The following is a 22,460-nucleotide window of genomic DNA, read 5'->3' on the forward strand; positions in this document are numbered from 1 at the left end:
TGAATTTCTATTGGACAGTGTACATTAAGAATGGTTCTACTAAAGAATCATTGACACACAACTGCCAAAGTTAGCCCTTTAGAACTACTCTTTCCCAGCTCCCTGTGTTTTGTGTTTGTGGCCCCCTAGGTTTACACTGAGGGGGGGGTGCTATGTTGGGAGTCTAGGTGTCACACCGTAGTGCATGGTGGAAAATTGTCTGATCTTCCCAAGCTGTACCAAGCTGTACTGAACCAGGCTATACTGAACCAAGCTATACTGAACCAAGCTGTACTGAACCAAGCTGTGCTGAACCAAGCTATACTGGACCAAGCTGTACTGAACCAAGCTATACTGAACCAAGCTGTACTGAACCAGGCTATACTGAACCAAACTGTGCTGAACCAAACTGTACTTGACCAGGCTGTACTGAACCAGGCTGTACTGATCCAAGCTATACTGGACCAGGCTATACTGAACAAACTGTGCTGAACCAAGCTGTACTGAACCAGGCTGTACTGAACCAAGCTGTACTGAACCGAGCTGTACTGAACCAAGCTGTACTGAACCAAGCTGTACTGAACCAGGCTATACTGAACCAGGCTATACTGAACCAAGCTATACTGAACCAAGCTGTACTGAACCAGGCTATACTGAACCAGGCTATACTGAACCAGGCTATACTGAACCAGGCTATACTGAACCAGGATATACTGTACTGAACTATGCTGTGCTGCTGTGCTGTGTTACGGCCAAGCTCCACCATGGCCATCGAGCGTTGCGTCAAATGTGCGTTGCGTCCGAAATTGGGATCAAATGCATTGTAATCAATGAAATGTGCTCCACTTGCTGCGTTGCGTCAGCGTTGCGTTGCGTCCGATGGCTGCGTCAAAAGTAGACATTCAAAAAAGTTTGATTTTTGACGGTGGACGCAGACGTCACAATGAGACCAATTGACAATTGACCAATGACAGTGGAGCTAGAGTAGAACGTTGACGTTGACGCAACGCAGTAGGTGGAGCTTGGACAACGGGAAGTTGACGCAACGCCGATGGCGAGTTGACGCAACGCAGCAGGTGGAGCTTGGCCTTTAGACGTCCACCACAGTTGCCAGAACTGTGCCAGAGAGGACGATGGGAAAAGAAAACATCCAAGCCAGCACAGTACCGTTTGGGTCCACGTCGGCCCGATGGTGAGAAAGAGGTTACAGACATAGATAGAACACAGCTACAGTGAGAGGGGGGGCAGAACACAAAACTAAGACAAATCACACAATCCACGGGAAAAGGGAGAGATTGTAGAAACACCAGCCCCAGATCTACCCAGGTGATGATGAACTTGCTAACCTTTTGTCTGTCCATAGAGTTTCCTGGCTGCTGAGTGAAGTTTTAAGAGAAAACGATAAATGTATGGGCTGTTATGAGGCAGACATACAATAAAGAACGGCATGGCATAGTAGCATATGGAATGGAATGGACTTTATTTGTCATTGCTACAGTACAGGTACCAAACAACGAAATTTAGGAATATGGATGCTAACACCATCACCATAACTACCAGCACCGTCATCAAAGAGACGTTTGGGTGAGTCAGTCAATTGAAAACACTGATTGAATAATCTGACAGAGAAGCAACCTCTACCGAATCAAGAGGAGCTCTGTGTGTGTGTGTGAGAGAGAGAGAGAGAGAGAGAGAGAGAGAGAGAGAGAGAGAGAGAGAGAGAGAGAGTGAGAGAGTGAGAGAGAGAGAGAGCACCCTCACCTGTGCTCCCTGCGTTAGCTGGCCTTGCTGTGGTCGTGGACCCTGGGGGGTGGGCGGGGCCGGGGACTGCCCTGGGGCTGGGGGGGCAGCGCGGGGGGAGGCATGGCCCCCACCAGCCTCTGTCCTGCAGTGGTCTGCATGGGACTGGCACTAGAGACGGCCGTGGACACAGGCTGGCCCCGGATGATCTGAGTCACCACCTGCTGGGACTGGCCTGGAGAGGAGAGACAGGATCAACAAGAAATTGTAAAATGATAAATGGACTGCACTTATATTAGCGCCTTTATCCAAAGCGCTTTACGACGGCCTCTCATTCACCCATTCACACATACATTCACACAGCAATGGAGGCAAGCTACCATGCAAGGCGCCGGCCCGCTCACTGGGAGCAATTTGGGGTTCAGTGTCTTGCACAAGGACACTTCGACATGTGGCCAGCCGGGGCTCAAACCGCCGTTCTGCCAACCTTGCGATCATTAGACGGCGTAATGTAGGTATAAATGTAGGTATAATCAACATGTTTCTAGTTCAAATTTGACACCAACAAGCAAGCCACGTGAAATGAGGGTAGAAAACAAAATCAGCATTTATTAGGCCGAATCGATATTTGCTCTACGTATAATTTAATATAGTTTAATAAAGTTTGCGTTTTCATAGCAGCGGTCCACCGACGCCCATGCTGAGTGGGAGAGTCATGCAGCCACGGGGGGTTGGGACGAGGGAGGGACAGACCGCAGAGAAGAGAGGGAGACCTACTGGCTGGGAGAATACCTTGTTGTACCACCAGGGGGGTTCTGACATGTCTAACGTTACAAGCTGATTTGTGCATGACAGCCGCGCATTGACATATTTCCATGTCTGATGTCTAATGTCTGATGTACTAATGTCATTTCAATGCATTATAGACCTTTTCTTTACACGCTTCGCGCACTAGGTGGGCCGTGAATACTGTAGAGATTTGTAAAGTGGGCCGTGAGTCCAAAAAGGTTGGGAACCGCTGCATTAGACTATCAAAGCAGGACACCGGTCCGGAGCACTCATATCTGCGCGTTTGTCAAACGGCGACAGTCCCTGTTCCTCTGCCCGGCGTCAGTCCAATGGAATCGTCAAGCACAGCCTTCCCCATATAAATACATCGGTGCGCGATTACAGAGATGTACAATCATGTTTATTTAAAAATAAATTGTGGTGTTTGACAGCGGATGATGGTAGACATATTTAATGTAAAGTTATCTATCTAAAGTTATCTATCCACAGGCTGATATGTGCATGATAGGCGCAAATTCCCCCCCCCCCCCCGGTGGTATATGACGCTATCTGTATTGCGGCACTTATTATACCAAAACAACTCGCAATCTAATCCGAAAGTCAAGCGCTTCGTAACACAGACGGGGTGAATTTTATGAATGAAAGTGAAAGTTCTGTCACAAAACGCCGTTACGTATCCTCACACGTTTTTAAGTGGGTATACGGAAGTCCTTGCCCTTTCCTAGTGGGTATACTACACCACTGGAGCACAGGTTTCATACAGGTTAGAGCTTATTCTGTCATGGTCTGATAATGAAGCATTGTTCTTTTTTATTTGATGACTTGTTTGATCGATTGATAGCGTTCAAGTTCATTCAAGTTGTGAATGAATCGCGAGCGTCAATGCTTTTCTACGATACTACGTGTAATGTCACTTGGACATAGAATAATAAGACACTTGAGTCTGGGTTCAACAAAGGTATAACCAGTTTACTTCGGTTCTCTCGCCACCTGTCAGTCACCTTCTGGTATATCACGAACTCTCTCTAAGGCGCATGCGCTGTCCTGACTATGAATTAACCCATTCATTACACTACGGATGACGTCGTGAAGGGTTGTCCCATTTCCCCCGGGGAACCACTACGGCTATGGCTCCAAAACGAGTGACTCCAAAACGAGTGACTCCAAAACGAGTGACTCCAAAACGAGCCGAAGTGGTAAAAAAGAGAATCGGGATTGGGCCTGTGTCTCATGGGGGTTCCATTTCCACGGTGGTGACATAGCTCATCCATGAACCGTTACGTGGGGGGGTAGACCTTAACGAACGCACGGCGAGACCCTCCATCCATACCTCCTTGCGTGGTCGGCATGTTGACCGTGACAATCTTGCTGTTAGGCGGCAGCGGTAGCTTGGCGGTGATGACCTTGGTCGCCATGGTCACCTGGCCGGCAGCGATCTGGAACGTTTGCCCAGAGGTGGTGACGCTGCTGGCCATGGTGGCCACCACGCCGGTGGAGGCTGCAACACACACACGTGACCTGCAGTCACACCCAGACCAGCGGGCAACCACAACAGCTACCGTCTATAGCAGTGGTGTCCACTGGGTTGGTTTTAGCAGCGTTGATATACAGTATAATCAAGGCCATTTGCTTGAATTTTGGGGCATTTATTGACCTAAAGGTTGACACTCCACATTGACAGTTTGGGAGTCTTGTTATTGTTAAGGTGTATAGGGAATTCACCTTTCCCTGATTATCAGAATTACTCTGGGAGATAAGAGTGGACACCACCGGCCAAAAAGGCACTCTGACAAAACTTAAATATATCTATTGTAATATGGTATAGCGACAAAAATGAAAAAACGAAAGCCATGCTGATGGTTGACATAGATGGTTACATTCACTAGGAGTGAAGATCCAATTAACCATTCAAAAGAACAAAAAATGGGGATTGAAAGAGCCATCAACTCCACTCATGATCCTTTTCCCACAGCGCTTTCACATCACATCAACGACGGGGAAACGTCATCAGACACACACACACACCACAGTCACGTCATGTGATTTTAGACAAACAGCCTCCCTAATCCAGCTACACTCACCTGGGGTGCTCTGACCCTGTTTGACCCAGGAAGCAAACAACTGCTGGAAGTTCTTGTTCTGCTGGAATGTCACCGGCGTCCCCAGCTTGGTGGCCAGGACCACCTTGGTGCCTTGGGTCACCTGGCTGCTCAGAGAGCCCACCATGACCTTCTGGGTGGCGGAGGCCGGGATGGTGGGAGTGCCGGTGGAGGGGTTGATGGCACCAGCCTTCTGCTGCTCCAACCGTTTCTAAAACATAAACAGTGATTTAACGAACGAGCAGGTGAAGGACTGCACACAGAATACAAATACTGACTCAAAGTAAGATGATTTTGCATCCTTCAACACAAATTTGCAATGACACTATGAATTTCTATTGGACAGTGTACATTAAGAATGGTTCTACTAAAGAATCATTGACACACAACTGCCAAAGTTAGCCCTTTAGAACTACTCTTTCCCAGCTCCCTGTGTTTTGTGTTTGTGGCCCCCTAGGTTTACACTGAGGGGGGGGTGCTATGTTGGGAGTCTAGGTGTCACACCGTAGTGCATGGTGGACAATTGTCTGATCTTCCCACCTGCTGAGAAGCCAATCTCTGTTGCTTTAGCTGAATCTCCAATTGGGCCTTGACCTCCTCTGCTGTCTTCAGAGCACTACTAACCTTAACCTGGTCTGCCGCCTGGGCCTTCTCCCTCTCAACCCTGCATCAGGAAAGAGGAAAAGGTTAGAAGGCAACTGACATTCAGTGGGTTACAGTTAAAAGACCACACAACCGGTGTTTCACATTAACTCTAGCTCCAGCCCAAGGCTGAACCAACATCTCCTCACCTTTCTGAAAAGGCTCTGATCTCCCAAAGGTCCAGTTCCTCCTCAGAGAGCCACGTCTCCATGACGATAGGCCCAGTCTGCTTGGCTGGCTCAGGCTTCTTGGGCCTCAGAGCGCTGGACCTCAGGCCTTTCCTCTGGGGAGTGTGAGCCTCTGCTCAAGACAAAAAAGAGAATAGGGAATTGGGAAAGAGATATACAACCCCACAAAAAGATAGAAGACTTTGATGCCATATGCCTTCACTTTAATGAGTAGATAGAGAACAACAGTAACTCCATTGGTACTGTGTCTCACGTTGCTTGGGTAGGCATTAGCCTGGACAGGTGCTTTATCTAACTTGAGAGAGGACACAAGATGGGAATAAGGAACAAGCTGACCGAGGCAAGGCAAAGCTTCCAAGATTCATGAGGCCACTGTAGGGACTGGAACAGCGGGATCCTGGGCGAATTTGAAGATGCCGTGTGTTTTCTCTTTTTTACCTTTGGGAGTGTCGGGAACGCCGAGGGGACAGATGATTTTCCTGATGCAGTATTCCGACCGGATGCCGTACGCTCCCACGTCTCGCCGTTTGATGATCTCAGTGGTTGTGATCTCAGTGTCTGAGGTTTCTAGGGAGAGAATCAGATAGATCTGAGCATCTGCACATACCAATGACTCTCATCTTCAAAATGGACACTGCTTCATAGGCATGCATGGGCTACTAAACCACAGGACAACCGCACAAGCGTATCTGATCAGTTACTGACGCTCTAGTGTTTCTAGTAATCATCACCTCATTACGTATATATATTACTGCCACTGTCTGCATTGTGGTTGGTAAGCTAAGCTTATGATTAAAAGGATATGACAGTGATTCAGTGTCCTTGCACAAGGAGAGTGCGGGGGGGGGAGGAGAGGTACAGAGGCAGAAACAGGAGGGGGAGGACAGAAAGAGAGAGGGAGTGAGAGGAAGATGAAATAGCTGTGCACTCACCTGTGCGGGTGGTCCCCACAGCAGCGGAGGGCTTGACTGCCATGTCATCCCACCTCAGGCAGGCCCACAGCAGCCGCAGCATCAGGCTCACCCCTGCCAGAGACTTGACAGTCTGGAGACGGTACCTGCAGGGGGGGACACGGTGTGACTCATTGACCCATTAGGTGTGACTCGACCAAAATCACCCATCACCAGACAGAGACACGGAGAGACATGGTTCTCCTAAATGGTTTCAGTTCTTAGTGTCGTGGCAATTTCACCCACCTCCATGTGATTCCATAGGTGGGTCTGGGGGAGGGATAGGGCCAGATGTCCAGGGCAGGCTTGGCGTTGTATTTGAAGAAGGGCACCTCTCTGATGCCCCCTCTCCTCGCCAGTTTCTTCAGGTCGTCGTTGGGCAGGACGAAGATGCTCTTCTTGCTGCTCTTGGTGACAAACTTGCGGTACGAGGGGAGGGCCGTGCCCGAGCGGGTCTTCTTGGAGCAGACGTACTTGAGCAGTGTGACCCTGTCTCTGGTGGAGTACCCTTTGCTGACCGTCATGGAGGTCACCGTAGACCCGGAGGGGCCCGACTTGGTGTCCGTCACCGTCGCCGTGACAACGGTCTTGGTCTCCTGGGAGACGGCTGCTCTGCCGACGGGGTGAGCAGCATCCTTCTGCTCTCTTCTCCCTGGTCCTGTAACAGCCGCCTGCGTTGTTACCGCCGAACCTAATCTGACGTCCAGGTTATCCGTCTTTCCTGAGGTCTCAGACCTTACTGACTGCTGCTGGTCAGAGTCAAGCCTTTTGACAACCTGGTCTTTCGCTGCTGAGTCTACCTGCCCGTCCTGCGCCTTCAGACTCGTTAACGGTGTCACCGCTGACTTCACCGCCTGCTCCGTTTTGACAGAGGTCCCTGTGTTGTTGAGCTTCTCCTGGGGCTTGGAAGCGGCAGGCTTGGGCTGCAGAGCTGCCTGCTTGAGCTTCTCCAGCCTCTGCTTCTCCTCCATGGTGAACTGCTTCACCCGTCTCTCCAGCAGCCCGTCCAGCTTGGAGGCCTTGACTTTCTTCTTGTAGGCCGTGCGCAGCTGGAAGCCCTCGCTGACGTTCACCACGTCGTAGTTGAAGGGTCGGACAGGGGGCTTGGTTTCAGACTCCTCCTCCTTTTTGGGCTCGTCTTCTTCCATAGGCTTCTCCTTCACAGCAGGTTTCGTCGGCGATGAGGGGCCTCTGCTGTTCACTTCACCTGAGAGATGGAGAGAACTCCGTTAACGATCAGCCGACATGACATGACAAAGTTAATGTTTGGCAATGAAAGAGAATAAAAGGACAGTTACGACTTCTGTGTTTAAGGAATCTTTTACTTGTATATTAGGCAGCAGAGCAGGTCCATACTCTGGGTCCAGCTGTGTGGTCTGAACCAAGAACTGAGCTTTACATCAGCTCTTTTTACCCTTCGATCTATCACCCAGTCTGAAGCGGTATACAAAGCCTTAACATCTTCATGTATAATATGCATCTGCATTTTATTTGGTTTGATAGTTCTTGTAAGTAAGTAAGTAAGTAAGTAAAGCTTTATTTATATAGCACCTTTCATACAAGAAATGCAGCTCAAAGTGCTTTACAACAGGAATAAGAACATAAAGTGAATATAAAAACATATACAAGCATAGAATGAATATAAAAGCAGGGGAAAACAGTCAAAATAAAAGGTAAAGATTTACATTTCTTACACACTATGTGATACATGTCATACATTCATACACTACTATATATTAGTAGTCTCACTTAACTTGATCACTAACCATCAAAGATTTTGTGAAAACAAGTTCCAAATGGTTGGCCTGATTAGCATGTCTCCTAACAGTCTAAATCTTATAGCAAGCATCAGGAAATGTTAAGCCTTTGTTATTCAAATGATTCACCTTGAGACATCTGGATTGTCGAGAAACAGATGGATATTACTGAATAAAGCACCTTTTTCTTTATCTAGACAGGTGGCGGGTGGACTTGAGACAACATCCATCTTGTCTTCAGTCTTCTCCTCCACCTGATCTTTATTATCCTCCATCTTCTCTGTGACGTTCTCCTCTTGCTTCTCTTTCAGCACCTGCCCCTCTCCTGGTGAGGTGCTCTGAGATGACTCTACGACCGACTCTACGACCGACTTTTTCTGAAGCGGCTGGGACGGGCTCTTCTTTTTCCTGGGTTTCTGAGCCTGTCTCTGTTTTTAGCAAATCTTTCCGCTTTCCGCTATTCTTCCGGTAATGACGCGGAGCTGATCAGACACATTTGTTTGCTCCGCTACAAGTTTGAAATAAATTCTTAAAAGAAAGCTCACATTCAAAGATCTTACATTAATAATTTAGTATTAAAAGGTTAGCCGCAAGAAATATACTATGCCACCTAAGAAAAAGGCCACCAAAGACATTACTATAGTATAGGCCTAATGACTGGTTCTGAGGATGAAAGCGCCGCGCGAGCTCCAGAGAACACTGAGGAAAGCAGTACGAACAGTGCCGTGGGCTCGGAGGATATTCTCAAGGCCATCCTCGACATGAAAACAGAATTCTCTGGTAAACTCGAAAAAGTTTTGTCTGTAATGGACAATATCAGCAGAGAAGTCAAAGAGTGTGCTGGCCGAGTCTCACAGGCGGAGCTACGCATTTCGGAGGCCGAGGACAGCATCGGAACCCTGAACGCAACCACCAGCGCTCTGGAAGAAAAAGTTACAAGGCTCACCTCCAAACTAGTTGATCTAGAAGGCCGCAGTCGGAGATCGAACCTGAGGCTGGTCCACCTCCCGGAGGGTGCGGAGGGAAAAGATGCTTGCTCATTTTTGGAGCAGTGGATTCCCGACGCCCTGGATATGGGGACACTACGCTTTCCTTTGATCATCGAGGGAGCTCACCGAATCTCTGGCCCAAGGTCCAATCCCGACGCACCACCGAGGGCTCTGATAATTAAATTCCTAAACTACAAGGATAAGGTGCGCGTCGCGAATGCAGCCAGGGCGAAAGGGAGAGTTCTCTACAAGAATCAGCACGTTATGTTTTTCCCAGATCTACCCATGGAAGTTCATAAACAGCAGAAGCGATTTGACGGCGTTAAACAGCGGCTACAAGCCAAGGCCATCCGATATGGAATAATCTTCCCGGCGCGCCTGAGGATAACCCACAACGACCGTTCATATGTTTTTGAAACAGAGGTAGAGCATTTTTTGGAGACACTAAGCAATGATGGAGTAGCAGAACAACGATGAACAACGCACAGTAAGACTCTTTTTTTCTTTTCCTGTGTGTGTATGCCTGATCAAGACTGATCTCCTTTGACTTTGTTTGAAGAGGAAAGTTATGGCTGGAAGTATATTTCCATTCTTTTTTGTTGTAAACATTTGACTTTTTTCAAATGCCTAACTCTTAGCCTACTTCAACACGGCGAATAATAACGATCTATGCTGGCTTTGTTTGAAGAGGAAAGCGACGTCTAGAACACTATCTCCATCCCCTTTTTTTTTTAAACTTATTTTTATTTCTTATTTGTGTGTGTGTGTGTTCTAGACACCTGTCCTTTTTTCCACAACGTTTAACTCTTAGCTGTACGGGACTATATGAACACGGCGAACAATGTAAGATCTTGGCTTGAATTATTTGTATGAAATTGGTCCTTGTTTAAAATGATATGCTACGTTTCCGTTTAATGCATAGACGATGAATTGTATGATATATGCTTGTTTTGTTTCATTTGCTCACTATGCTTGGGCTGTCATTAAAGTGAGAATAGAACTATGTACTTGATTAGACCTGATTAAAGACTTTGGGGTCTTTTCGGGATATAAAATAAACAACACAAAATCCTCAATCATGATGCTGAAGGAGGAGGAAAGACTCTGTCCTATACATGTCACTCCTTTTCTTAATACAACAGAAGGTTTTACCTACCTTGGTATTCACATTACACCAGAGATTGACCACATAGTCTCAATTAATTATGACCCTATCGTGGACTCCATAATAAAATCGATAGATAGGTGGTCATCCTTACCTATATCCCTGATTGGTCGGATCAATATTCTAAAAATGAATGTTCTGCCAAAGCTGTTGTATCTATTTCAGAATATTCCTTTGCCCCCTCCAACATCGCTCTTTACAAAGCTTAAAATAATGTTCACTTCCTTCATATGGACTGATAGACGCCCCAGAGTTCGCTTATCCTTACTGTACCTTCCATATGACAGAGGAGGTCTCCACCTGCCTAATATCCAGTGGTACTACTGGGCTGCTCAGCTTCGCTCTAGTATGTATTACTTTAGTTCTGACTACATCCCTTCGTGGCTAGATATTGAGATGTCCTTTGTTACTCCGAAACTACCCCTTGATCTATTTATCTACTCAGCGGATATCAAGAAACTGAGAAAACAAACAAACAATCCCTTTGTTCTTAACACAATTAAAGTCTGGTATGATGTGCGGAAATTTCTTGGTGAAACACAATCTCCGTCAGGTTTCACTCCTATTTGGGGAAATCAAAGTTTCATTCCAGGGAGAGAAGATTCGGGTTTCCAAATATGGGCCAGTAAGGGCTTAAGGAAAGTACAAGATTTATACAAAGAAAGTACTTTCATGTCATTTGAACAACTTATTGCTAAATTTGATATTCCTAGAAAACACTTTTTTAAATATTTGCAGCTAAGGAGCTTCCTCTCAACTGCCCAGAATGATTATTTAAAAGAACCCCCATTGTCCACTTTAGAAAGAACCATATTGTCCAATTGTAACGGTAGGGGAAGAATATCCGCTATATATATCATGTTAGAGACTGGCTCATCAGACTCGTCCATAGACAAACTAAATGCTTGGAGGGAAGAATTTCAGGAGGATATCACTTTGGACGAATGGAGTAGTATATGCACAAAGGCTCAGACACAGACTGTGAAAACACGACTAAAGCTATTACAATACAACTGGCTGATGCAAACTTATGTGACCCCTAAATAAATTTAAGTAAATAAGTTTAATAACAAAAATCCAGATGTATGTTTTAAGTGTAATACATGTAAAGGTACTTTATCTCACTGTCTCTGGGACTGCGAAAAGATCAAAGATTTTTGGAAGGAGGTATCTCAAATGATATTCCAGATAACATCGGTCTCCTTACCTCTCACTCCTAAAGTGTTTATCCTGGGGTTGTACCCAACTCATCTTCGTCTACAGCAATATCAACAAACACTCATAAATATGAGCCTGTTGCAAGCAAAACGGTTAATAGCTTTGGCTTGGAAAAATGTGAACAGGCCCAGTATTGCCCGATGGCTTAGGGAAATGTCATCCTCTTTAACAATGGAAAGGATGACATACATGATTAAAGGTAAACAAGACTCCTTTAAAAAGATATGGGGACCATTTTTGGAATATGTCCAGCAAAATGATGTGGGGAACTTATTAGCTAACTAGGGGAATTCTGGGTGATACAGAGAGCTCTATGGACATTTACACTTCTGACAAGGCGCTCTACTTGTAATATATCACAACCAACCTATGCCCTATCTTTACTTGATCAAAATATTGTAAACATGTATTTTGTTTGTCTTGCCCTCTGGTAGCACCTGTGTGTGTTTTTTGCTTGTTTGTTTGATTATTTGTTTGTTTGTTATAGTTTTTTGTTCTGTTTTTTTTTTGTTTGTTGCTGTTTTGTTTTGTTGCTGTTTTTGTTTTATTAGTTTTTTCTGTGTTCTTTTGTCTGTTTTGTTTTGTTTTTCCCAGATTGCGATGTGGGTATTAATGTGTGTCTGTCTTTCTTGTTGGATGTTGTATTGTCCTAATCTCAAGAAAAATAAAAATAAAAAATAAAAATATGTCCGCTTGTTTGGGCCAGATGCTGCATTTTCTTTGCCCGTCTTAGCTGCTGTAAAAAGATGGCATTTACATAACATGAAGCAATATACATCCACTGAGCCATGCTGGAGGCATAGTTTCTGCCTCAAAACCACAGATCATTAACAGCAACATGAGACAATGGGGAATAAACAAACAGACAAGCTAAAAACTTAAAATAGCCCTTTACCCTCCAGTGCTTTGCGGTAGTTGGCGTTGGTGTTCCCTGGTAGCCTGGTAACAAAGCGATGGACATGGGTCCTACTGACCCAGCTCCAGCCCCCGTACCCCGTCACTCTGTACTCCTCCCCCTTCTGCTTCCAATCCTACACACAGAGACAAGCACAGAGGACAACAACTAGAAGTAGGACAAATCTACAGCTTGTCACAAACAATAACACAACATGTATTGAGGAACACAATATTTTTGGCTAATTATATTAATTTTAATTTAATTAATTATATGAATCATATAAAACACATCTCAGATGTACCTGGTGTTTGATGGGGATGGTGTACTTCACCCTGGTGGCCTGCAGCAGAGTCTCCTCATCCTTCAACTTTTTCTCTCTCTTTTTCACCTTCTCTTTCTCCTCCCGCTCCATGGAAGTCATGCGATGCAGCCTGAGGCGAGAGAGAGAGAGAGAGAGAGAGAGAGAGAGAGAGAGAGAGAGAGAGAGAGAGCAAAAACAGAGAGGATAAAACAAAAAACTGTTAGATAAAAACAGCAAGGTGACTCTAGCTTGTTTAGTCAGCAGCGATCCATTATGTTGTACAATGAGCTTTTTTTCACACCGTGGAAAAGCGTGTGCTACTCAGCATACATTGCTCACACCACTCTGCATTTAAAAGAGGAACAAAAGGCTTCAATGCAGTAGAGTGGTGATGCAAATCATAATTAGTCTGCTTTTGCTTTTCCTCCAAAAACGACCTCTTATCCTATTAAAAGCAACATGTGTTAGGTGTTATGTGCAAGGTCCATGTGTTAAAGAATGACGGATTTCTGACAGTCACCCCCCCCCCCCCATCATGGTGGTGTCCTTACATGGTGTGTCCAAGGGCATCTTTCCAGACTGGCAACATGACTACAGGTTTGATGGCACACTCCAGATTGGCCAGAGCCAAGGCAAACTCCCGGGGCTTACTGCACATCTGGAAAGCTTTGATCCAATTGGTCCTGGAAATACACAGGGAGAGAAATAAGTCATTGTGTGATGGAATGACATGGCCTCCTTGCATTGCCAATTCCCAACGCATCAGGGATCATCACTACATTTGCTCCACAGAGTAAGGGGGCTGTTAGACAGTAGCCTACCTGTGAGAGGCCCAGTTGGGGTGCATGAAGGGGGCGGGCACGTTGTTCTCCAGCTGGACGATGGTGAGCCTCAGCGTGGAGACGGTCAGCACCTTGGAGCCGTGGATGGAGCCGTTCCACTTGAAGTCCCCGGCGGGGGTCAGGCTGAAGTTGTGGGAGAGGTGGCGCCGCTTGTCGTGGTCCTCGCGGTGCTGGTGCTTGTTGAGGGCCAGCGTGTTGGTGCTGTACTGGTTGTGGTAGACCCGGTACTTCCCCTCCTGGCCCAGTTTGAAGAAGTTGTTCAGGTTACTCTTCACGGCCAAATCTTTCTTGGCGGCGGCGACCGGGCGGGAGGCTTCACCCTCGGTACAAGAGGGAGACGTCTGAGAGAGAGAGAGAGAGAGAGAGAGAGAGAGAGAGAGAGAGAGAGAGAGAGAGAGAGAGAGAGAGAGAGAGAGAGAGAGAGAGAGAGAGAGAGAGAGAGGGGATAACAGACACAGAGATAAGAGGAGATGACCAACTTCAATGGGATTCTTCAATTTGATGACTGGCTGCGTCAATCGATTTGAGAGGTCCTGGTACATTTGCTGATTAAACATCAACCTCTGGACAGACCACAGTGAGTCATACACTAGACTACTGGTATCCATTCAATGCTAATAATGCAGAGGAGGCCCCAGGTGAGAGACTAGCCTCTGAATGAACCCTCAGGGCAGCAGGCTGAGTGAGGGACACCTGGTTGGGGTCTCACCTCCTTGCCGTCCCTGGGCGTAGGGCTGCCGTCCCGGGAGCTGCCCTCCTTCAGCGGGCTCGGCCTGCTATCCGGGTTAGGCGGGTGGGTCACTACGCGGTTGGGACCCTGTCCAGACCCCGCCCCTTCGCCGTTCACCCTCTCCTTGCCTTCATCTGCAGGTCATGAAACAGATAAGTATCAGGGATCATCGGTTGATAAGAGACAGAGAAACAGAAAGATAGGGAGTCAATGACGACAAACGCAAACACCGACGAAGACACAGTACAGTGGAGGCGAAGATGTACCGAATCGAGCAGCATCTCCAACGTCTCTTGGCTTTCAAGGCCCTTTTTTGAATTGAAAAACGCATTAGCGAGAAGGTCAACGTGGGTGTGACAGGATGGCGGTAGCCTACCTCTGTCGTCCTGGCTGGTGAAGGAGGACTGAGAGGACTTGTCGAGGAGGTCGGGCTCCACGGGGCCTGCGGGGGCGTCCGAGGCAGCAGACACAGACCAAAACAAGAGGATAATCTGCCTAACTGCAGAGTAACCAGCCAATTTAGAGAATAAGCTTGCTCATGTTCTGTCAACTGGCACGATGGTAGCAGCCGAAAGCATATAGAGCCGTGCCTCCACAGCAATGCACTCTGCGCCATCACATCCTAAGCCCGGGCCACAGGGTGGGAATGACGGAGAACTACCAGACTGGATTATGATCTCTGTGCAGTGTTTCCTCTATATGCATTTATTCGTGGCGGGCCGCCACCAAAGAATTTCCTCCGCCACCAAATGATTCAGACAGTCCACTTTGATTCAGGCTGCGCAGAAAGGCAGCGAGTTATTATGACCGGAGAACAGAAAAAAAGCAGATTGAAGCTAGATTTAGGCCGCTTCCAGACCAACATTTCGTTACGATTTAGCGGTAGTTATTTACAATATGTTACAATGTTGCAATTAACCTCGTCGTTTGTGTTCGCACTGCAATCGAGACTCTCAACAGGCGCGCGGCGCGAGGCGACGCGCTTTCAAAACAGCTTTGTGATTGGTCCGAATTTAGCGGGACATTTGGATTTCAGGAAATCCCTCTCCTCTCTCTCTCTTAGCCCATCGCCGGTGCCTTTAATCCCGTATCCTAATCGAAAACGGAACATCATCAGCGACGACTGTGGGTTATTGCATTTACTGCTGTTCTCTGGTTCATGTTCTTATACCAGTGCTCACTATAGAGTATTTTAAATTAACATTCGTAATGTATGTCTCTGATGTTCATGGTCAACTAAATGCGGTGGTAGCTGACGTCGGGACGTTGCGCCGTTCTGAGCGGCATTAGGTCTCGCTGCTGTGTTTTTAATGTTTGTCGTTTTTTTGTTGTATAATGTCTAATGTTACAATCTCAGCCAGAGTTGTTTATACCAGAAGTGCCCTCTTTGCACTAAGAGAGACTGCAAAACATGAGGGTTTCAAACACTCATTACCGAAGGAACTACGGAAGAAATACCGGGGGTGCAAAGCTGGAGCGAAGCTAAAAGCTAAATCGAGGAGGCGGTGGAGATACAAGCCGTTTCTACCATCAATCGTAATGGGAAATGTTAACTCCTTACCCAACAAATGTGACGAGTTGGAGGCACTCGTGATGCATCATTCAGTGTATCGGGAGTGCAGCCTGATGTGCTTCTCTGAGAGCTGGCTAAATGACAACATCGCCGACTCATGTGTGGAGATCGAACTATTCATAGCCATATGCGCGGGGCAAAAATAATCTATTGCTTCTAAAATCACCACGAACAGAACGGCGGAGGTACGGGTAAGCAGGGCTCATGTTGGTGTCCTCAGAGGTAAGAGTTGGTTTTCTTTAACTCAGCTGATAGCATTACCTTGCTGTTGTTGTTTACCGAATGCTCCATCTGACTGTCACACTGTGATTTTACTTGTGTAAACAGTTAATGAGTAACGTTAGCCGGTTCTGTGCGTGTACTCTCACGTAGGCCTACTTCGTATTGATCTTTCTGTGTGTGTGTGTGTGTGTGTGTGTGTGTAATGCGCGTTCCGCATGTTCCGCTGCAGCTGTAGGATATGTTGGTATTTGATCAGCTTCTATATAAAATCACCTGCTCGGCTTTAATGACTTAACCGCTATTTAAGAAATTATAATTGTTGCCACCCTCTATACTAGTTTTTGGTGAAACCACGTCTTTGTTTTGAGCGCCAGTGCCCGCTTTATGCGCGTGCACGCGGGAAAAAAAATTGCGCGCAAGATAAGCGCTCCGCCACTAGTGAAAAATCCTGGAGGAAACACTGCTGTGGATGGATGCTTTGGGGGCAGTCAGCCAGAGCACGAGACAGATGACATGCAAACGTGCAGCAGGGTATGACTAGGGAAGAGGGGGGGGGCGGGGTTGAAAGGCTGGGAGGACATGCTGGTGGTTGCGTGACTCTTCCCCATGTACCTGTCCGCTCCTGCTCAGGCTCCGTAGGCCCCCCCCCCCCCCCCACAGCTCTCAAGCGGGGTGGGCCAGGCCCCCTCTGTGGGGTTTGGGGTGTCTGGTTTAGGGGGAGTGCTGTCCTGGGTGTTGCTGTACTACAGGATGCCATTAAATACATAATGAAGTCGTAAACCACAGTCACTTTCAACACTCGCCTTCTGAAAATTGCTCTCCGAAGCAATTCAAAAGAATCGCAAACAAGATGATAAAACGGATATTGGAGAGGAACATACGCAGTGGTGGCTGAAATACTTCCAAGAACACCCTGTAACAGACAGCTAAGCTTGCCAGGCTGGCTCTTATCACCACACCAGAAGGTTTACCTCACACACAGCCTTCAGCCACATCAACATCTCCATCTTACAGATCGCACCTGCGCTTAACGCTGCACTGCTTGATGCAATCCTATGAAATGGTGTGAAGACAAGTGAGTGACAAAGGCTTGTGACAGGTAACATACACAACCACTAACAATACTACAATCAGTAGTAGGGCTGTAACGGGATAATCCGTGATCCGTACGGATCGCCCTCCACGGTTCGGCACACATGTGTACCACGGATCAATTGCAAAATTGCAAAACATACTTGGTTAACAAGTAATAATATTACTTAATATTAGTTAATATCTCTTGTAAATCACAATGTAGAGTTTTACTCTAAAGCGCAATGATAGGTTGATAATGCGAAAGAAAAAGAATCCGTTGTTTGCTCACTACACGTGAAGCTGGGAATCCACAACAACAAGGCTGCGTTCGTAAATCCGCTCTGGAATCTGATCAGCGTTCAAGGAACGCCTCTTGTCCAATCAAATTACTTGGTCCCTTTATGACGTCGGACCCAGTGTGCGCTCCGGCGCTCTCAAAGCGAATTTACGAACGCGGCCCAAGTGTATCATGGCGAGTGCTAGTTACGTTGTTCGGCGGAGAAGAACTCGAAATGCCTCCCTCGTCATTTAAATCCCATGTATGGGAGCACTTTGGCTTCTCTGTCAACTATGACGGGAGGCACGAAAAAGGTAGCTCGACAACTTCTGATAATGTAGGCATTTTTTTCATACCATGTTCAAAATAAGGGTTCACTTTATTATTTAGTTAAAAGTGGCATAAAACATGTTTATTCATCTGCTTTAAAGAGCCCAGTGACCACCGCTGGACTGGCCATACAATCTTTCTGCCCGCTGGCAGATGGGCCGCGCTAGTTTTGGGCCGGTCGGGCCACCTGACCCCCCCCCCCCCCCCAAAAAAAAAAAAAAAAAAAAAAAACTAGCGTGGCCCAAACTAGCGCGGCCCAAAATAGCGCTGAATCAAGCGGCGGCCCCCGTTTATACTAACACATGGGCTGGCCCAATCACACACCTGCTGTCCATCGGCCCCCTCCCCCACTCTGATCCCTCGGCCGACAACCCAAGTACAGTGTCATGTCCGTAGATAAGATAGTGAAAGGGGGTGCCCAGAAAATTAGGGAGAAAAAAAGTAAGAAGCTAGCAGAGGATGCCTCAAAATGTCAGAAACTGACAGATATGTTCTCTGCATCGACTGTGGGGGCTAGGCCTACTACAGCTGCGGCTGCCACAGCAAAATCTTTACCGCTAACTAACATTAGCACTGATGTGCCGTTAGCAATTGAGGAGGAGACAGAGGACACAGCTAGAGAGGTAAGCAATGTTGTTACTTGGTTTTACAAAAGCAAAGTTATGTTAGTCGCTTGCATTGGCCAGATTAAGGGAGCAGCAGCAGAGAATGTCTTATGACTTATGCTAACCCGTACAGGCAGCATGATTGCATTGCGCTTCACCAGGACTTGGCTGGAATTCATGCACACACAGTGATCTCTCTCGTGGTGTAACGTTAGTGCTGCTTGGCTGTGGACTCTATAGCTAACGTTAGATGGGGGTGTTCTGCATTTTGTGACTTTCTATTTTGTTGCTAGCTAGCAAGTTGAGGTATCACTGTCACTGACATAAATGCAATACCAACAATGGGTGTTAATAATACTTTTTATTTGAAAGTATAAATATTTAAAAAAAATCTACACTAGCCTAGTTCAGAACTAATGAATGCTTTTTATTGCATGGAGAAATAAAACTCATGCAGTCTGCAACCCTATAATGTTGTCTTGCAACCTTCCATTTGAAATGACTGGGTTTCTGGTGTAACATAATGCAATCATGCAGCCTGTGTGTACATGTAAATGAGAACTTTGCTGATTTTGACAACCAGTTAGTTTACTTCTCTGTCCATGTCTTGTTGAACCAGGTTGAGCTGCTGCTGCCCTCCCCAGAAAAGCAGAGTGTCAGGGAAAGAGAGGAAAAGGAGAGAGAAAAAGATGAAACAGAGGAAACAGAGTGCCACGTTCAGGACTTCAATTACTTTGCCTGTCTTGAGCCTTCCATGCTAGATCACTTTTTAGATTACCACCCTCAGCAGAGAACCAAAAATACAGCGGCACAAAAGTATTTCACATGTGCAGATGGCACCAGTAGGAAGTGGCTCACATATTGCGAAGAACAGCATACATTGTTTTGTTTTGTCTGTATGGCATTTGGCAATAGCACTGACCCCAGAACATTTATTACTGGAATGACAGGATGGAGACGTGCGCAACAGAATGTGGAGGAGCATGAAAAGAGTGCTACACACCGAAAGTGTGCTGAAGCCTATTTTCTAAGAAGTAGAAAAGGAGATATCCAGAGCAAGTTTGCTGGCAGTCAGATGTCTGCTCATAGGCAGCAAGTAAGAAAGAAACGCCAGGTTTTGGAGTGTGTTGTGGATGTGGTGAAGGTGATAGGCAAGAGGGGCTTGAGCTACAGGCATGTGGAGAACGAGGCAGCATACAAGTGGGACGACAGTACCCTGGATCATGGCAACTTTTTGGAGCTCATCCTTATAATAGGAAAGTGCAATGTTAGCCTCAAAGAGCATCTTGAGGAGTGCATTAAAAAGAGCAAAGAATTGCATGCATCCAGTGGAACAAAAGGAGACCATCGCAAGTGACATACAAAAAGCTGGAATGTTCACTGTTCAGCTCGACACCACACAGGACATAACCAGCCAGGATCAGTGTGCCGTCGTTATTCGGTATGTGACAGAGGAAGTCCATGAGAGGCTGGTTGCTGTGGTGAAGTGCCATGCATCCACAGGGCAATACTTTGTGGAATTGCTCTCTGGGGTCCTGGATGGTCTGAAACTGGACAAGGCCATGTGCATCGGCAACTCAACAGATGGAGCTTCAAATATGCAGGGTCAGTACAGAGGCTTTTCAGCACTTATGGCATCCCAGTCTCCTACTCATGTCCATGTATGGTGCTATGCCCATGTACTGAATATTGTCCTGGCAGACACGACTGGAAGTGTTTTGGAAAGTGGATCTCTGTTCAGTCTACTAAACGACGTGGCAGTCTTCATCAAGGACTCATATCAGAGGGTCATACTGTGGGACAACGAAACCCAAGACAAAAGGCACAGACGACTATCTCCAATAGGAGAAACACGGTGGTTGTCCAAGCATGAAGCAGTTGGAAAAGTGTTTGGACACTTTAATAAACCGACAAGCAGCCTCTACCTCGAAACAGTGCTCACACTGACAGCCATAGAACAGCAGGCAAAGGAGAAGCCAACCATCCGTGCCAAAGCAAGAGGATTCAAAGAGGGCCTCCTCAAATACGAAACCGTCTTAACAGCACAGATCTTCCTCAGAATATTTGAGCTGACCACGCCACTCTCCAAGTACCTCCAGACCAGTGGGATGGAAATCCTCTCCGCCCATCGGATGGTGATAGCCACACAAGACAGCCTCAAAAACATCACACGGGATTTCACTACTGTGAAGGCGGCTGCAGACACCTTTGTAAAGTGGGCCAACGAGAACTTGGAAGAGAGAGAGGGAGGAGCAGACATCGAAGTGGAGACTTCACTCCCCAAGAAAAGAATAAGGAAGAGGAAGAACATGCCGGGAGAGAAGGCTCTAGATGAGGTACCTGACAATGCTCTCAGAGCATACGAGGTGAATGTCCACAACCTAATTCTGGACACAGCCAGCGAGGTAATCCAGAGAAGGTTTTTAACAAACGGCACTCTCATTAATGATTTGGCATGCCTGGACCCCAGGAACTTCAACAATTTCAAGACGACAGACCTTCCTCACAATGCTTTCCAGGACCTCAGCAAATGTCTAATCAGATTTGACAGCAGGGCTACAGTGGAAAACCTTCAGATGGAAATGAAGAACTTCGCTCTGCAGTGGGACAGGCTTAAGGCATCCCACATGGAGGAATACACTGCCAGAACAGTGGAAGAAGATGGGTCTGCAGGAGAGGATAAGGAGCCAGATATTGTCAGCAAAAGCTGCGCCTCCTGCAGAAACTGCCCACTCTGCTGCTTTCAGGTACTTCGACAGTTCAACATGCTCTCAGATGCCTACCATGTCCTTGGGCTTGCCTACAAGTACCTACTGACGCTCTCCGTAACCCAGGTGGCCTGCGAGAGAACATTTTCAACACTCAAGTTCATCAAGAACAGACTGAGGAGCACCCTGTCTGCAGACAAGCTGGAGACGTTCTTGTTGATGGCGACCGAAAAAGATGTCCTCATGGGGTTGGACTCTGACACCATCATTGACAGGGTAGCTGAGAAGAGTGACCTCATGAGAAAGATGCTCCTCTAGCTTAAAAAGGTGAGACATATATTTAAAAATATCTAAATTCTCATCACTAGGCTAGTCCAGTCTCAGGGATGTGTGTGCCACACACCGCCACCTACTGTGCGGGAGTGTGCCACAGACATGCCAAACAAATGCTAATCTCTCTCCTTTTCTCTCTCTCTTTCTCTCTATGTCTCATAGGATGCCTTCCCTTGTCATGTTTTAAAGACTGCAGCCTTTCCGTTTGTGTTGATTGATCTGGAGTTCAAAGGCAGCGTTTTGACTTGGTGAGTATACACTATATAGACATGCTGCAAATCTGTTTTTTGATTCCCAGAAGATTCTGATCTGAATCTGTCATGTAATCATTCCTCTCTCCTTCTCTCTCTCTTGCTCTCTCTCTCTCTCTCTCTCTCTCTCTCTCTCTCTCTCTCTCTCTCTCTCTCTCTCTCTCTCTCTCTCTCTTTGTCTCTATGTCTCATAGGATGCCTTCCCTTGTCATGTTTTAAAGACTGCAGCCTTTCCGTTTGTGTTGGTTGATCTGGAGTTCACAGGCAGCGTTTTGACTTGGTGAGTATACACTATATAGACATGCTGCAAATCTGTTTTTTGATTCCCAGAAGATTCTGATCTGAATCAGTAATCACTTATCATGTCTTCTCACTCCTTGTCTCTTTATCTCTGCCCCTCCCTCTACTCTGTTCCTCTCACTATCTTTCGGATATGGCCATTAATTGTCCAGGTGGAGATTGAAAGGGCTGAGCCTTTCGGAACTGGGTGAGTATCCAATCTTTTCAGCTATAGCCATCTTTTACATGTGTTGCTGTACCATGTCTCACATTTCTCTTGTGTGTGTGTGTGTGTGTGTGTGTGTGTGTGTCTTTCTCTCTCTTCCCTATTGCATTGTCTGCAAATTTTTTACAGTGGTGTTATATTGAGTGATATTTGATATTGTTTGTATTTAAAATGTTAATAAATAATTGTAATTATTCCTATGACTGCAGAGCTTTTTGTCATACAACTACTTGACAGTATTAAAATGTTAATAAATAATTGTAATTATTCCTATGACTGCCGAGCTTTTTGTTAT

At 46.5% G+C, this 22,460-nt stretch overlaps 1 protein-coding gene across 1 annotated transcript; it reads right to left on the reverse strand.

Annotated features, from left to right (window-relative positions):
- Positions 1-1,754: 1,754 nt before the first annotated feature.
- On the reverse strand, positions 1,755-19,593 carry LOC308150266 (nucleosome-remodeling factor subunit BPTF-like; the record flags this gene model as incomplete). The annotated part of the gene is made up of 15 exons (XM_080523116.1): positions 1,755-1,954; positions 3,839-4,006; positions 4,590-4,818; positions 5,148-5,271; positions 5,399-5,549; positions 5,876-6,004; positions 6,370-6,494; positions 6,634-7,594; positions 12,412-12,547; positions 12,716-12,845; positions 13,267-13,398; positions 13,537-13,877; positions 14,267-14,421; positions 14,664-14,786; positions 19,584-19,593. 15 exons carry the CDS (start codon positions 19,591-19,593, stop codon positions 1,755-1,757), a joined length of 3,114 nt encoding a protein of 1,037 aa, XP_080379242.1.
- Positions 19,594-22,460: the final 2,867 nt, after the last annotated feature.

Source organism: Nansenia antarctica (assembly GCF_963989245.1).
Source record: "Nansenia antarctica genome assembly, chromosome: 2".
Lineage (NCBI taxonomy): Eukaryota > Metazoa > Chordata > Actinopteri > Argentiniformes > Microstomatidae > Nansenia > Nansenia antarctica.